Raw genomic sequence first — 18512 nt, 5'->3', positions numbered from 1 at the left:
GGTCAGACTAAAAAGGGAAACACTTGGCCCATGTGTAGGAAATATTGAAATGTGATTGAGAGCTCAGACAGTAATTCTTATATGTACAACTGAAGATCAGTATTGTTGACAGGATGAATTGTAGATAAGTTCTTCAAGTTTTTTTTTTAAATAACAGAAGGAACCAGTTTTTATATATGTTACGTAAACTGCAAATTTGCCACAAATGCCTTCCAAGTTTCATACATTACTTTTCCTGCACTTTGCAATAGAAGATTGAGGTCATTTAGATATCGGGGATGTCTGAGAGGAACAAGTTTCACAACCCAATCTCTGTCCTTCAGATCATGATAGTCTTGGCCATTTTTCTAATAAAAATATTTTGATTTCATCAAAGCATCACACAAATCACTCAACTACCTTCACTCAGCTTAACCAACTAACACTGCAGTGCAATGATATATCTTTGCATACATTTCCCACCTCTTCAAGGAAAGCCCAAAACTGCCTGTTTGTAAGAGAAGAGTGTGCAACAAGAAAATTGGCTACTTTCGTAACAGTAGTCATCGCCTTGTTTAGACCAGGGCTCGAGATCTTGGGACATAAAATTTTCTGTGCAATTTCAGAATAAAGTATCCAATTTGATCATCAACCATTTTATAAAGCTCTTATTTTTTACTACCATAACAGGAGCACCATCTGTTGTAATTGCAAAAATCTTTCCTGTCTTTCCTATATGTTCTCAAAATGTTTAGTGAAAGCCCTCGGTATGTTCTTTAATTGGTGGTGCCTTACTTAGGTTTAAAACAACATAGCTCTTCGTGTACCTCTGTGTCACTATACATGGCAAAATCAGCCAAGCACCTGAGTCATAAATTTATATACTGTCCACGCCCCCATTGCTTTCTGCGAGGTAAGCAATGGGAAGCATCTCCTTTTTCCTATATATAAACTCAGAATGTGTTTATACAAGATGACAAACTCTTATTACACTGAATTGCTCAGAATGCTATTATATTCATTTTTTATATTTTAGCGAAGTGTTGAAGTTTTCCCTAGACCACAGTCATATACTGTACTAGGTAAATCCGGGTCTGTTCATGCCAGACTTATGATATCCACCCACCTTAGAGGGAGTCATCCAAATAAGTAACGAAAGGTTTGTTAGTATGGGAACAAATGACAAATTAGATCATTTGTATTTTTCCCTAACTAATACAAACCTGGAGTTATTTATATAAATTGTCCCGCCATCACCTGTCCCCCAGAAGTCCTGCCTGCAATCAAAAGTGACGTACCTCACTGCTATGAGAGTGTAAATAGAGGTGGTTGGGTACCCTCGAGCCACCCGCAGCCTACCCTTTCAAGCTGTTAGGCAGGGTTGCCACCTCACACTTTAAGTCCAATGGTTACCTTCCAGCTTCGCCAAAAGATATTCCAAATAGATAACTCCAGGTTTGTATAAGTTGGGGAAAAATACAAATTATCTCCGAATTTGTCCTATCTATAATTCATTCAGAGAAGTATTGTGGTCGGGACTGTTTTTGCAAACTAAATCCCTAGATAAATGTCATCTCAAATTACAATATCTTTTTTTTTTTTTTTCAGCTGATGAAGAGGTTCTTGACTAGCTACCTGCATTGTCATGGTATGCTTTTCTCAAGAGTAGGATTGGACGAATTTCCCAAATGCTGTCAGTCCATGTTACGGGAGTTTACAGTTCTCCTGCGCACACACCCACCCAGACTCTCAACTAATCATCTCCTTCAGATTCTTGCAATTAACATGTTTGCTGTCAAGAACACTGAAGCCAAAGGTAAGAAAGAGTATTTTTAATAATCTTTGCGATTTTTCATAGAATAAATTCTTCTAGGTTATCAGACTTGAGTAGTTTATATGTATTTAGTAGTACTGTCGGTAACTAAAATAGCAAAGTAACCAGACCAGTTAGTAAGAAAAATTCACTTATTATTTATGTAGTGTTCAGTGACCAGAATGTTTTTAAAGAATTTCAGTAATATATCAACATTTTGAAATAAGTAGTCCTCAAGAATTTTGAGTGGTGCTTAAATGGATAATATACAGATATAGGCATGATCATGATAGGTTTAACCCATTCACTACAAGGCAGCGGATCTTCCCTCAGTAGCTATACACAAGATTTGTCACCTTCAGATATATATGCACTTACTCTATAATAACCTACATTTCCATGATTATTTGTTTTACTGCTGATTACAGAATAAATTTTTCATAAATTTGCTTTATTTTCTATTGTATTGTATGCTAAACAAGCAAAATATATTTTTCATTCATTGTGAAGTGATTATAGAATAATTTTTCAAATTTTTTTTTTTATATCATTTTACTGTAAATTAAGTAAAACACTGTGATTTTGTGTGTAAAAAACTCTATATTCATTGAAGTGACTGTTATTCCATAATAATTCCACAATGAATAGCTCTCGAAAAATATAAAACTACTCGTCAGTAATAATGGTTTTTACGTTGTACAGAAATGTAGTGAGAATATCCATTTCTTTCCTTCGACACAAGAAGTTTATTCCTATGTGAATACAAACTTCCGAATCATTTATTGGGGTTACTTCTGGTTTTGTTTTCTATGGCCAGACAATCAAAAAGAAATTGGTATATTACCTCATGTTGCATTGCCAGACAACTGCTGCCCATGACGTGTCCTGCTTGTATCAAGCGTTTAATCACAACACTTCTGGCCGTGGAGGTACCTGTAGTTGGATGGGCCTGCCTTCACTCCTACGATCAGACAACTGCATCGCCTACTCTTTACCCTTTTAGTGCTTGTGTCTCGGACCTTCCTTGTTACTTGCTTATTCATTATTTGTGAGTTGGAGTGTGTGCCTTTTGACTACGTCAAATTCGATGTGTTTCTGCCCGGATCGCTTTTGTGGTACCTTCTTGAGCCGGGTAGAAGTGGATCCTCACTTGGTATGTCCGTCACGTTGAGGAAAAAGATGTTCGTTTAAACTTCCGTGTGAGTATTGTAGGGAGGGGTCATCCTCCCAGTGGGATAGATATCCTCGTTGAAAGAAGCGAGCCAAGAGAGATTGCTCTCCTACTCTTCCTTCGGTAAGCAGTGAGATGAAACGAAAGATATGTTCAGCGACGAATGTCATCTCACCACCTGGTTCTTCATGTCAGGAGCCCTCAGAGGTTTCTGGCACGGAGGACGATGGACATAATTTCATTAACACTTTATCAACTAGTGTTAATAATGTGCAATATGAAATTCATCCTGTTCTTATCACAGATCCCCCGGTTATGGCAACTACGTTGCCTGAGCCAGATCCGATTGATGCTTCTATACCGATTATGCTGTTATGTCTAGAACTCCCTCACTCCCCATGAGTGTGTTGAGTGAGGATTTGTATTTGTCAGACTATGCAGATAAGATGTTCACCCTATAGAAGTCTCCTCGTTCCCGGAAGGACCTTAGAGTTGAGCCTGTCATTTCCCCTCATAACAAGGCAGTCTCATTGGAAGATTCTGATTGCCAGTCTCCAGCTCGTATTAACAAGAAAGGCCTGCCTCATACACCTAGGGGTCCTTGGCAGAAAGCTCATCTAAAGAGTGCCCAGAATGAGTCAAGAGATTTATTCTCTCTCTACTTTGAGGGTGGTCAGATTGCTTTGGCTCTATTCCCCTCCCCAAGAGTTGGCTTCTCCTTCCAAGGTTACTAAAGCTAGAAAGTCGAATGTAACTTTACTGCCATTCCTAGAAATTCTTCTAAGAATAGTCAGGCTGAACGTTCAGATTCACAAATCTGACCACTCTGACGTATCCAAACATGAAGATATCACTGTATGCTCTGCCTTCTTTGTACGTGAAATTACTCCCCTGCAGTATAGGCAGATAGACAGGTCCAAGCAAGTTGTCATTCTTAAGCGTCATGACGTTACTGAACGTGCTGCCATCTTGACGTGTGAGAGTATTCTTCCGCATCATAATGATGCTAAAAAGAATATAACCATATGCCCATCTGGTGTTAGAGGGCGTCGTAAACCATCTCCGCGTAAATCCAGAGTTCCCTGAAGTTTCATAAACTCTCGGCCAGGAAACAATGAGATAAAACTTTCACCCTATGCAAATAAGAACCCTATGTCTTACACTAGAAACAAAGCCACTAATCGTCTAGATAGACTCCTTCCTTACATTCAGTGTGATGATCATAATTGTCAGAATAAGTGTTCTTCGGAACACTATTCTTTTACAGATAATTCTTTACAGTTACAGAAAACGGATAAAAGGCTCGGAAAGTTTCCCCCCTCCCAGAGGATCACTCCCCCATCGGACGTAGAAGAACAGATCGTCAGACAATGTGGCTGTCGGCATTCTAAAGGGTAGAGTACAGAGAACTCTCTCTCTTGCCTCGTAGAACCATTTCTGAGAGACTTCAGTTCTTCCCCTTCCTAATCTTCAAATAAATCAATCAATCCCGATCAGGATATAGAGATAAATGGTCTTGCAATGGGAGCAAACTAGATTCCTCCCATTTCTTCTCTGCCTCCTCTTCCCCTTATTACTCAAGGGAAAGGAAGGACGTTGGAGGAAAAGTAAAGAGCTCTGTTAAGACAGAACATTTTCATTGGGATATCATCACTATCGATGACTCCCCTGAAAGCCTTCTTTGCGCACGCGAGTGCAAGCTCTGCTGATATATCCCACCTTGAGGCCTTGGTACTCTTTTGTTATTTATTTATTTTATATTTAGTTTCTTGAATGTCGTGGATATTTCCACATTCGTTATTAATCCCTGTTTAGACGAATGGGAGAAGGGTAGACGAATAGGAGAAGGGATCCCGGCTTGGAGGTATTTGCATTCAGAGCTACATGTGAGAGTATTGAATGATCCTAGCCATCCCAAAGATGGTTTGCAACTTTTAAGGCAGAACTATTCTCATGGGTTGCGTCATCGGAATCCTGGGGGATCCAAACCTTGAGGTACGAATCTTGGCTTCTGGCCGGAAGCCCATCATTACAGATATGGGAAGGATGATTCCATATTTTTGTGGGCTCAATTCTAACAGATAGGTCTAGCTTACACCTGTGCCTCTATATCTGTTTTGGTGCTGTCCCACTGTTAGGGTATGGAGTAGATCATCTGGGAAGTATACTCTCGCTGTGCTGATATTGGAGAATGCAAATTTCCTTTCCAACTCTGATACCTTCTTATTATTCTTGAGCAGGTAAACAAAACAAACAATCAAACAACCAACTAATCACTACCTCTGCTCTATGGACTAGTAACGTTCCCCCATCCCTTGGATATGCCGTCTCTCCCTAGGCACTGTTAACGACCTCTGCTAATTTAATTTAGGAAAATTCTGTTGACGACCAAGGAGCTAAAAAGGATCACTCTTCTGATGTTCAAAAATTAAGTAATTTGGGTAACACAAGGAAACTGAATCCTTCATGTTACCCAAATTCCATTAGAAACCAATTATGGTGAGATATATAAAGCATTTAAGTGCTGTGTGTTGATAAAAGAAATAAAGATGTTACTCAAAGATGTAAAATGGGATTCATTGGTATCTTTTGATAGTCATGACGAAGCGTTTAATGTAGTGTGTAAAAAATCAGATGTAAAAAGTGAATGTAGAATCAAGAAAGGTTGGAAGTGGCATATGATGGAGTGAAAAGAAGAGAAACTGGTTATATAGTGGAGTGGAAGTTAGGAAAAAAAATTTTTGTTGGGATTGCAAGTGATGTGTGTGGCAAGAGAATTGTTGGAGGCAGCATGAGTAAGGATAGTGAATGGCGGAATGAAAGAGTAAAGATGAAAGTGGAAGAGAAAAAGAGGGCATTTGAAGAATGGCTGCATAGTAGTGTGGAGAAATATGAAAGATGTACTGTAGAGAGAAAAATGTGGAATTAAAACATAAGGTAACTGAGACAAAGAGGGCAGCTGACTGAAGGTGGGGCCTGTGGTTGGGTCGTTTGTATGAAGAGAATAAGAAGTTTTTGAAAGAAGGGAAGAGAGTAAGGAGGGGTGGGTTGAGAAGTGAAGAGACTGTGAAAGAGGAAAATGAAAGGTTGTTGAAAGGTGAGGAAGCAAGGAAAAGGTTTGCTGAATATTTTGAAAGTTTGCTGACTGTTGAGGATAATAGAGAGGGAAATATAATTGCTGTTGCAGGTGTTGAGGTTCCAGTGTTGGGAGATGAGAATGAGAAAAGCACCTGAAATGGATGGAGTGAGGGCTGAGATGTTAGAGTGGGTTGTGACTGTACTTAAATGGTTGGTGAGATTATTTAATATATGTTTTATGTTGTCAATGGTACTAGTGGCCTGAGTGTGTGTGTATTGTTCTGCTATACAAAGGTAAGGGAGATGTGCATAACTTGTAATTCAAGTGGTATTAGTTTGTTGGGTGTGTTAATTAATAGGATTAAGGATAAAACAGGATGCAATTTTATAAGTGCAGGGTGGCTTTAGAAGAGTCAGGGAATGTATGGATCAGATTTTTACAGTTAGGCAGATATGCTAGAAGTATTTTTTTTTTTAAAAGTAAGGAGGTGTATGTTGCATTTATGGATCTAGAGAAAGCTTATGATAGAGTTGACATGGAAGCAATGTGAAATGTGATGAGGTTATAAGAAATATGTGGAATGTTGTTGCAAACATTGAAGAGTTTATACGGAGGCAGTAAAGCATGTATCAGGATAGGAAATGGAGTGAGTGGGACTGAGACAGGGATATGTGATGTCATCATGATTGTTCAATTGTTTGTTGGTGGAGTTGTGAGAGAGGTGAATGATGGAGTGCTTGGTTGAGGATTGAAACTGATAAATGAGTGATGATGAGTGGGAGGTGAATCAATTGTTGTTTATGGATGATACGGTATTGATTGCAGTCTTGGAGGAAAAACTGGGTTAATTAGCCACAGAGTTTGGGAAGGTGTGTGATAAAGGAAGTTGAGAAGTTATGTGGGTAAGAGTAAAGTTATGAGATGCATGAAAAGGGAACATGGTGCTGGGTTGAATGTCATGTTGAATGGAGAGTTCGGTACTTGAAGTAGATCAGTTTAAGCACTTTGGGTCTGTTGTTTCTGCAAATGGTGGAGTCGAAGCAGATGTAACATAGAGAGTGAATGAAGGATGTAAAGTGTTAGGGGCAGTGAAGGGAGGGGTAAAGAATAGAGAGTTAGGAATGAATATAAAGAGAGTTCTGTATGTGAAAGTGATGGTACTAACTGTGATGTATGGATCAGAATTGTGGGAATGAAAGTGACGGAGAGACAGAAATTGAAGATGTTCAAGATGTTGGAGCGATCGCACCTGGAGATATACAGTATCTCGTTATTAGAAAAATAGTTACCTCGTCCATGCAAAATCATGCACACAGTTCGTAATACTATCTAACCTAAAGACTAGTAATGAAGATTTTACTTTAGATGTCAAACCCCTCCAAAATTCAAGTTATGGAAGGGGAGTAGTCTTCGATGAAGACTTGTATAAATTTGCAGAGGAGGAGATACTGGCCATGTGTCCACTAAATGTATGGAAAGTACATAAAGTCCCTGGAACATCAATGATTATCCTTACTTTCCAGGATGGTGATGTACCTTTCCACATTATTATAGAAAATGAAAAGAATGAAGTGCAAAATTTCAAGCAGAAGCCACTGCAATGTTTTGATTGTTTTAAATTTGGACATCCATCCTAAGTTTGCAAGAATGAAAAAATGTGTAGCATTAGCTCCAAATCTTACCATGGAAAGTGTACACTTGAGGCCAGGTGTTTGAACTGCAACTCCAATTATAAATCCACTGATAGGAGCTGTAAGCTTTATAAGTAGGAACAAGCTGCACTCAACAAATATAGTTTGGAAAAAGTATAGATCATGCAAAAAGACTGCTGAATAAATCAGTCAGCTATGCTAAGACCTTAAAATCAAGAGGAAGTTTACCACAGACGACTTCAAACCCACCTAGTACTACCTGTAGTTCTAGAAAAAGAAATTCACTATAATATCAAATAGTAAAGTGCTGCATGATGAGGTAAGCATATTGCCTTCCGAGGCTTTGCTTCAGTGTATTAACACTGGAGCAGTGCCTATCTCTGTACAACCTTCGTCCCCCATCACAAATAGTAGTACCAAGCTTCTCTCAGGCCATGTCCTTTCCTAATTTGATGGAGGGTCTATTTAAAACCAATTTACCCGATGCACCTGTAGTTGAGAAGGGGCAAAAACCTGGTAGTTCACCACCACTTAATCAAAAAAGAGAGAGACCTCCATTTCTCTTTCCCCCTCCATAAGAAACATAAAATAAACATAATGTTTTGTCTGTTGATGTTTTTTACCAACCAGTAGAAAACTTCTATCTAAAAAGGACACAGTATCTTAGGCCTAGAATCTCCAATCTTTTTGTGAGCACTGGCCTCTCCAAAAAGAAAGTTTCCAGAAACACCCTGCTTTCTGGTTGAGCAAAACTACAATGAGAGCCTATAAATCCTCAGGGTTGTGGCGGCCGATGTGGTAACGTCCCTGACTTGGGAACGCCAGACGGTTTTGAGTCCCGCTCAAACTCGTTAGTCGCTTTGGTTGCTGCAACCTCACCATCCTTGTGAGCTAAGGATGCAGGTTGGGGGCAGCCTATAGGTCTTCTGCTGAGTCATCAGCAGCCATTGCCTGGCCCTCCTTGGTCCTAGCTTGGGTGGAGAGGGGCTTGGGTGCTGATCATATATATATATATATATATATATATATATATATATATATATATATATATATATATATATATATATATATATATATATATAAAATAATGGTCAGTCTCTAGGGCATTGTCCTGCTTGATAGGGCAGTGTCACTGTCCTTTGCCTCTGCCATTCATGAGCAGCCTTTAAACCTTTTAAGAGTCTCCAAGGGCCTGTTGGAACAATGATATATGTGGGCTTGCCACAACCTTAGCATTCTGCAAAAAACCACTTGGTAGCTCAAGCTCTAAAAGCAGGAGTCTGGAAAAGAGAAACCACTTTTATGAACCACAACTTTAAATATTGCATACACAGGCCCTTAGACACCTTTCCCATAGGAACCGTTCTTGCTGCACGACAAATAGTCTAATCTAAACACTCATGACACAAATACCTGCCTCTATTCCAGACATCAGTTATTCTCTGCATTATACATGTGCTTATGAGTATAAAGGCAAATGGCAATTCTGATCGAACTTGAAGCCCTCAATTTAAAGTTTTTTGGCTGATATATTGATGATATATTGAATATATCAATTTTACAAGCCCCTTGATGTTCATATCACTTCACCCTGGCAAAGCTTCCTAGAATGGAACAGAAGGGCCTGCCTCGTACGAGCCGGCTGCACTGTTCAAAAATAATTCACTTTGATCTCTTGCTATTACTGTAGTAATTGTATCTTGAGAAACAAAGGAAGACCTCTTACCTCACGGAGACTTCCTCCCACCTAAAAAAACACTACTCATTAACTGACTCAGAAGTTTGTATCCGTGTAGGAATAAACTACAAATTTGATGAAATTTGTATTTTTCATAGCTTATTTACCAAAATTCCCGCCTCAGCCACTCCTCAAGTCTGACCAGAGGAGTGTTGCAAGTAAATGGTCGATGCAAGTGGGACGCGTCATGAGCAGCAGTTTTCTAGCAACACAACATGATGTAGTCTACCAATTTCTTTTTGATTGTCTGGCCATAGAAAACAAAACCAGAAGTAACCCCATTAAATGACTCGGGTTTATATAGCTAGGAAACGATACAAATCAAATTACTGTATATAAAAATTTATAGTATTCTTTAATGTATAAGGTATACAGTGAGCCCTCGCTACTTCGCGGTTGGACTATCGCGGATTCACCACTTCGCGGATTTTTTTCATAACGAATGTATATACATATATCGCGGATTTTCCGGAAATTTCGAAAATACCGTGATATATGAAGACCCCAAATACGTATTTCGTTAATTCCATTAATACTGTAATTAGTTATATCTGCTCTTACTGATGGTTCATTGCATTACATATGGCATATAATTTAGTACAGAAAGAAATAAAACACGAAAAGAGAATGTGATCATACGATAATTCAGTATACAGTACGTAGTAAAATTAAATCGAACATGAAACGCAAATCAGATGCAGTCATACCGTATTTGAATGGTGTAAGACTTCTGATGGCTACTACTACAAATGTAATGGATGTGCATCTTTTCCATGAATCTTTTGTATGTATACGTACGTAGTACTGCATCCAATAATATTCTTTGTTGCAAAAATCACATCCCGAATAAGCGTACATATCCTACAACAAAACAAGCGTAAAATAGCGTACGTAAAGCTGTATATGTAGTACCTTGTATTTGAATTGGTAACTACTACGTAGCATGTAAGACAAACTGTGATTGGTTCAAGCGCTGATAGATGACGAATCAGATCCCAAGTTTTGAAATCTAGCCTGTGATTGGTGTTTTGACCGCTTCTCCAACCCGCAGCATCTTTTCGCGGCCACTTTGTTTGCCGCTCTCTCGCCGGGTAGATGCTGCTACGTTACTGTGAACTTTAATCTGTGCTGTGCGTGACTGTTTGAAGTTGAACTTTTTGTTGAACTTTCTGTTTAACCCCTACTGTACAATGGCTCCCAAGCGTTCTGTTTCTACTAAGGCTGGTAGTGAGCCTAAACGCCACCGAAAGATGATGACGATTGCTGAGAAGGTGACACTTCTCGATATGTTAAAAGAAGGCAGAAGTTACGCGGCCGCAGCCCGCCATTTTGGAGTGAACGAATCCACCGTTCACTACATCAAGAAGGACGAGGGGAACATTAGAAAGACGGCTGCCATCACCTTTAGCAGATCAGCAAAGCGAGTCATTACCACGCGTAATAAAACGATCATCCGTATGGGAGGTGCTTTAGCAGTCTGGATTGCCGACTGCCGGAAGAAGAACATGGCCTTGGATACGAACACCATCCGAACCAAGGCTTTGGGCTTGTATGAGAATTTTGCGGCAAAGGAACCTCAAGACGACGATGGCGACCATGCTGAAGAAGATGATGATAATGTAGATGAACCTCAACCAGGGACATCCACTGATTCCCAGCCTCAGAAACAACGTTTTTCCGCCAGCAAAGGATGGTTCGCGAAGTTTCTGAAACGCTTCGGCCTGAAAAGCGTTTCCCTGCATGGCGAGGCGTCTTCCGCTGACACTACCGCTGCTAAAACTTATGTGAACGAGACGTTCAAGAACATTATCGCTGAAGGTGGATACAAGCCGGAACAAGTGTTTAATATGGATGAGACCGGCTTTTTTTGGAAGAGAATGCCGTCGCGAACTTCCCTGTTTAAAGAAGAAGCCAAAGCCTCTGGCTTTAAAGTGTTCAAAGATCGCGTAACCCTCGTGATGTGTGGCAATGCTGCTGGATTTTTGCTAAAGCCGGGGCTTATTTACAAGTCGAAAAATCCTCGAGCTTTTAAAAATAAAAATAAGAATCTCCTTCCCGTGTACTGGATGCATAATCAAAAAGCATGGATTACGAAGATGCTCACCTCTAACTGGTTCCACCAGTGTTTTATCCCGCAAGTCAGCAAATATCTCGTAGAGAAGGGCTTGCCATTTAAGATCCTTCTCTTTATGGATAACGCTGGTGGACACGCAACTGATCTGTCGCATGAGGGCATTCAGGTTGAGTTCCTGCCACCCAACACCACGTCATTAATTCAACCGATGGACCAGGGGGTTATCAGGGTGTTCAAGTTCCTCTACACGAAGAATACCTTGGCGGACCTCATTGCGTGTGTGGATGCTGCCCAAGATGATGAGGATGAAACTTTCAATTTGAAGGCGTACTGGCGGATGTACACAATAGCCACGTGCCTGCAGAACATCCAGAAGGCACTGCAAGAAATGAAACCTGCTACTGTCAATGCGAGCTGGAAGAAGTTGTGGCCCCAGATTGTTTACGATGACGAGGGATTTACACCTGCTGAGATTCAACACTCTGCAATACGCAAATCTGTGCAATTGGCTGCGATAATAGGAGGTGACGGGTTTGGCGACATGACGACTGAAGACGTCGACGAGTTGGTGGACTGCCATTCCCAGCCGCTAACTGACGCAGACCTAGAAGACCTGACGAAATCGGCCAGTGAAGAAGACAGTGAAACACAGGAAGAGACCCAAGAAAATGTCGAAGAAACGGGCTTAACATTAGAACGGCTTGCCAAGCTCTGCAACCATGCAAAGGAGTTGAAAGAAATGTCGCAAGAGTGGGACGAGGATATGGTTCGTTCTATGCAATTCTGCAACAAGATCGATGAAGACATGACTCCATACAGGATGCTCTTCGAGCGAAAAGAGAAGCAGCGGCAGCAACTTCCGATCACAATGTTCTTCCAGCCTCGCAAAAAAGAGCCAGTTCCTCCTGCTACTACGCCTTCGGAAGAAATTGAAGAAGTGTCCCAGGAATAAGTTGAAGAGGTGTCCCAGGAAAAGACACCTCCGTCTGAAGAGACGTAAAATACTATCATTGGCTGCACAGTAGAAGACATCATCAGCTTCATCATCATCATTTCTACTGTGCAGTAAATTCATCGCCATCATCATTCAAGTTTTTCTTCAACTTCTTTCGTGGTGAGTACAGTAACAATCTTTATTTTTTTTATACATGTTTTACTTTAATATTCTAACATTTTAATATTTGTGCCTGTTTTAGTTTAGTATGCATTAAGTTAAAGGGAAGGTTTTAAAAGTCTGAATATACTTGTTATAACCTATCATATTTTGTTGTTTAAAATTTACATTTACTTATGTAAAAACAACTCTCTCTCTCTCTCTCTCTCTCTCTCTCTCTCTCTCTCTCTCTCGTAAATTGTTTTCCTGCTTTGCTACGTATGTACTGTATTATTTTATATAGATACGGTAAATAATATCTGTAATAATATATTTTCTAAAAGCTTTTACTGTAATATCATTATTTATCACTTTCATCATGCGCGTTAAATGCCTTTGTTTGTTTATTACGATCGAAGATGGAGCGTACTTTATGACGCCGCCGTTTCAGGCGGTGTCATAAAGAAAAACATTTCATTTGGAAGTCCTAAGAAAAATTAATTAAACATTGGTAATAACAAAATCAACATACTGTACTGAATAATCAATATAATCGATGCAAAAACTAACGTATACACAGATGTGTAAATGCGTTTGTTTCTTCATTATGATCAGAGATAAACGTAAACAAAACATTGGTTGCCATTTTTTATCGTGCTTTTTGGAGTGTTTAGGAAACGCATGATATAAAATCGCCTTTAATATTTGTGCCTGTTTTAATTTAGGGTACTGTAGTACATGCATTAAGTGTTCTGTACATTAAAGGGTAGTTTGTTAACAGTACTACGTACAAGGGAAGGTTTTAAAAGTCTGAATATACTGTACATGTTAAATAAATACGTAAATATGGTGTCCCTACTTCGCGGATTTTCACCTATCGCGGTCGGGTATGGAACCTATCTACCGCAATAAACGAGGGCTCACTGTATGACAAAAAAAAATTTATATTCTGAAAACAAAAAAAAACATTTTTACGAGAGAGAGAGAGAGAGAGAGAGAGAGAGAGAGAGAGAGAGAGAGAGAGAGAGTGTTCATTAATCAAAAGGTTCGTTTGTTCTTCTGTCGTTCCACCTTGCGTGGGCGTGACACTAAACTGGATAATTTCTGTTATGGGTATCTCACGGGCTTGGAATTAGGGTATGCGCATTTAAGAACATGACAAATACTGTGTAAAATATCAATAGATGGAAATAATGACAGTAGGCTAACTTTTACTCATGAAAACAATGAACAATACTGCACTAATATTGAGCATATTATATATCTCAGACATGAAAATTATATTATTTTGTAGAAGTGATAGTTGAGAAAATGAGAAACAAAATAATAAAAAAATAAATCAAGTGTTTATAGCTATCAGGGTTAGGAATGTGGTAAGTGATACAATATTGAGGAAATATTTGTGGAATGCAAATAAATCATGTAGGAAATTGGAAATTTATAAATAAATAAGGGAAATGTGTACAGTATATGGATTGAGACATTTTCAGGCAATGATTTGAAGTATGGAGATAATTTGGTGGGATTTTAGATATAAGAGTGTCAGAGAATTTGACCAAACAGACCTTTCAACAACCTGCGTGACATGTTTTGATGGCGTTGTGTTTGGGAGTCAGAGGGGGAGGACCGAGGATGGTTGAAGAAGGAAACACCTACATTGCACTTTACAGAAGGCTTTCTATGTGATTTGAACCCAGATACAAACATGAGAATACACTAAAATAGTCTTTGCATAATCCTGAATAAAAAGAAGACATAGACAGGAATTGATAGTTGAAAGTTTTCAAGGAAGTAATGAAAATTACTAGGTAGAGCATGCTAAGTATTCCAGTATTCATAGTGAGGTCAAAAGAAAAGCCAGGAATGACTGGAGAGAATATTTAGACAGGAAAGCAGATGAGGCTGACAAAGCTATGAATTCAGGGAGTCGCTATGGTATAAAAATTGCTCATAGAATTATTAACGAAATCTCTACTGGGGCAAAGAAGAAGAAACATATACTCATCAAAAAGAGAGATGGATCTGTTATAACAACAGAAGATGAAGAAAGCAACGTTGCATGGAACACTTCAGTGAGGTCATGAATAGGAGATATGAAGGGAATAATTTGATTGATATATCTGATACATTGTAAGACCTTGATGTGACCTTGAATGAATTTAGTGTGTTTGAAATCGAAGCTATCATTTAAAAAACTTAAGACATGGAAAGCCCCTGGATATGATGGAATAACGGCTGTAATGATATTTGCCCAGATTATTTACAAGATTATTTTGTAGAATATGGCGTGAAGAGGCAAAACCTGATGAATGGGAGCCAGGAGTGTTGGTGAAAATGGCAAAAAAAGGAGATCCGACTAATTGCAATAATTACAGAGGCATCTGTAATTATTGAGTAGTTGAGTTGCTAGAGTGTGGACGTGTTTTGCGTCGAGCTCCGTTCAACATTCACCCTGAGTCGTGTTTTAGCTTTTTGTTTCTCGCATAGAATATCATTGAAAAGATATTAGTTAATCTTATTGAGAAACCTGAGTGATAAGAAACAGTACACTATGTCTGCCCCTAACTATTTCTGTCTCATATGTGAAGACACGGATGGAGACCGGAAAAAGGGATAGGATGTGAATGCAATAGATTCTACCAAAAGAAATATGTGTATTTAGCGACAGGCATCACTGATAATGAGCGGAAGAACCTAGATTGGTTATGCCCACACTGTGTAGGTGAAGCCAGACAAGCTAATTTATATATATCAAAATTAAAGGAAGAAGTGAATATGAGAGAAGAGGCCCTAAATGAACAAGACGCGAAAGTAGCCGACTTGAAAAACAAACTTGCGCACCTTTATGCACACGCAGCAAATTCCACCCAGAGTACTGACCTCACTGAGAAATTTGATGTTCTTGCCATGAATATGAAATCAATCAAGGCAACACTTCAAACATTGATGGACTCAAAACCTGAGAAACCGACATATGGTGACAAAGTTAAGGAAAAAAAACTTGTTGGTAATTAAATCAACAAATGCAACAACTAAAATTACTGAAAGAAAACACGAGGTTGAATAGGCACTTTAAGACATTCCTTTACTGTACTTAACACGAGGTAAACTACGAATGGAAATAATGTCGTAAGCTTTGCAAACAAAATTCAGACACTGGTTGCTAACGCTGAAACGAGAAAAATCGGAAAACTAAAACCAAAAATAATGATATGCAGTGTGTACAATGATGAAGATGATGTAGTAAATGCTTTGATTCAAAGAAATCTTTGCCTGGACCAAATCCAAAATATAGAAGGTAAGTGTAGTCCTGAAGAAAAATGCTCCAGGTGAGACCACCCACTATCTGCTGAAATGTGATCCTGAAGTTCGGAGGGCTATTCGTGATACTGGGGTCAACGTTTCGTTATAATGGGGTACTTACAACATACGTGATAGGTACCACGTGATCACCTGCTACTACTGTCAGAGGTATGGACATCTTGAAAAAGATGATACAGTCTGCGGGAAATGTTCAGGAAAATATTCCACCAAGGAGTGTAATTCACAAGTGTCAAAGTGTATTAACTGCACGAAGGTAGACAAAACAAGTGACCACGTAGTAAATTGTAGTAAATTCTAGAGAATGCAAAGCTTATGACATCTAATTGAAAAGACTTGCAGAAAATACTGATCATGATTACGAAGTATGTCATAAACTGTGGCTATGGAAATATACAATCTGTAGGTAATAAGATTATTCAAATTCGAGAATTGATAAACGAGAAATATTTGGACATACTAGAATTATCGGAAACATGGTTAAATAACTTGGACAAGGCGAAGATCACTGAAATGACACCCCCCACACATGCCTTGTTTCACATATCAAGAGAAGGTAGGTCTGGGGGCTCCGGGTTGCCGGACTCTATTCATAAAAGTTACTCAAATCTCAAAATGTTAAAAGGAACTAGTGTAACAAACTTTGAATATACAGAAATAAACTATACAAAAAAAACCCCAGAAAATATCCTTTGTAACAGTACAAACCTCCGAGAACAAACACTAGTATAATTTTTTAAGAATTCGGTGCTCTCATTGAGATGATTATCATGGAGAAAAAGGAATTAATTATCTTTGGAGACTTCAATTTTTGGATGGATGACGCATCAAATCCTGACGCTTTGGCATTTAGTAAGTTATTAGAATCATATCGACTAGTGAATAATGTCGTCTGTACAACTACTTTAACTGGGCATACGTTGGACCTTGTTTTAAGTGATGACATGAATAATATTGTATCTGATACAAATGTTGAAGAGAAATGTACTATCTTCCCAGTGCACAAACTTATTACGTTTAGTCTACCTCTACAGAAACTTGCATTAGTAAAGAAAATAAATTTTAGACATGAAATTTTTCTCCTACCGTATTTATTGAAGAATTTACTAAGAAAATAAATGATGCTATCAACATTCCCTGTGATCACGTTGACCAACGTCTGTTGGGAATTAAGTGTGTTAACTGTCTTACGACCTCTTATAATAAAGTGAGTAAAAAGTGAATATGACACCATGTGCCCACCGATGGAAAAGACTATACTGTAACTATAAAAGACCAATCTCCTTGGTTTGATGGAGAGACTGGTGAAAAAGAGAGAAAAAAGACATAAAGAAAGAAAGTGGAATCTGTTAAAAACTGAAAGTAGTTGGGTAGAATACAAAACTGCTACCTGTCAATATAACTATCTACTAGGAAGGAAAAAAGTGATTACTGTAAGATAAAGATCATCGAAGCAGCAACAGACGTCAATAAGTTATATCGTTTCCTAAATGCTATAATGGAAAATGTAAAAGAAAAGAAGCTACATGATGGATACAGGGACCAGGAACTAGCAAATAATTTTCTAGTATTCTTTAAAACAAAATTGAAAATATAACCAGATCATTTGTAAATAATCAACATCAGATTAATAATACACCAGGCACACAGACAAAATTAATAAGATTCAACAACATAACACAAGATGACATCACCAGGATTATCAAGAGAGGAAAGAAAACCAACTGCGCGATCGATCCTATGCCAATATCTGAAGTAATTGGAGAGAGAAATTTTTATAGTCTAGCCGAAATAATAATGAGAATAGCAAATGCAACCATTGATGAATGTAAGTTTCCTAAATCTGAGTAAATGGCTATAGTCACACCAGTTCTGAAAAATGCTCTGGACTACCAGGAATTAAGCTCATATAGACCTATTTCAAATCTATCCTTTGTTTCAAAAGTACTTGAATACGTAATTCTTGAACAACTAGTCAGTCACTTAGAAGTAATAGAAGCTTTGCCTGACAACCAATCTGCTTACAGAAAACTATACTCTACGGAGACAGCCATCTGCTTTGTTGTAAATGATATGCTGGAAATGATGGATGCAAATAAATGTGGTATTTTAATATTACTCGATCTCAGTGCTGCTTTTGATACAGTTGCTCATGAACTGCTACTAAATGATCTGCGGTCCATCGGCGTTGAAGATCAAACTTTTGAATACCTAAAAGACTACTTGGTTGATAGAAATTAATGTGTACAAATTGGAAACTCCTATTCATCATATGAACCCTTAAACAGAGGGATACCCCCAGGGGAGTGTACTTTGCCCAATTTTATTCTGCATCTATACTATTGGTCTATCGAAAATACTACAAAGGCATGGTGTGAAGTTCAAACTATTTACGGATGACACACAATTTTACTTAGCCATAAATAAAATAAACGACACTACTGAAACTCTGAACCGAATCCTTGATAGTGTTAGAGAATGATTGACATTTAAACAACTAAAATTAAATGAAAACAAAACTGAGTTCATGGTGGTGGGTAAGAGAAGCAGCGTGAGAAGCTTGGGTGATATTCAAATGAATATAAATAATGA

The 18512-nt window shown here is 38.5% G+C and overlaps 1 protein-coding gene across 1 annotated transcript in view; it reads left to right on the top strand.

Annotated features, from left to right (window-relative positions):
- Positions 1-18512, top strand: part of LOC137652334 (telomerase-binding protein EST1A-like) — a 406355-nt gene that overhangs the window by 82363 nt on the left and 305480 nt on the right. Inside the window, 1 exon segment of the mRNA XM_068385678.1 lies at positions 1588-1795. Coding sequence (XP_068241779.1) covers positions 1588-1795 — 208 coding nt within the window.

The sequence above is a fragment of the Palaemon carinicauda genome, chromosome 13 (genome assembly GCF_036898095.1).
Source record: "Palaemon carinicauda isolate YSFRI2023 chromosome 13, ASM3689809v2, whole genome shotgun sequence".
NCBI lineage: Eukaryota > Metazoa > Arthropoda > Malacostraca > Decapoda > Palaemonidae > Palaemon > Palaemon carinicauda.
Note: the sequence above shows the minus strand (reverse complement) of the source record. Positions and strands in the feature narration are given on the sequence as shown.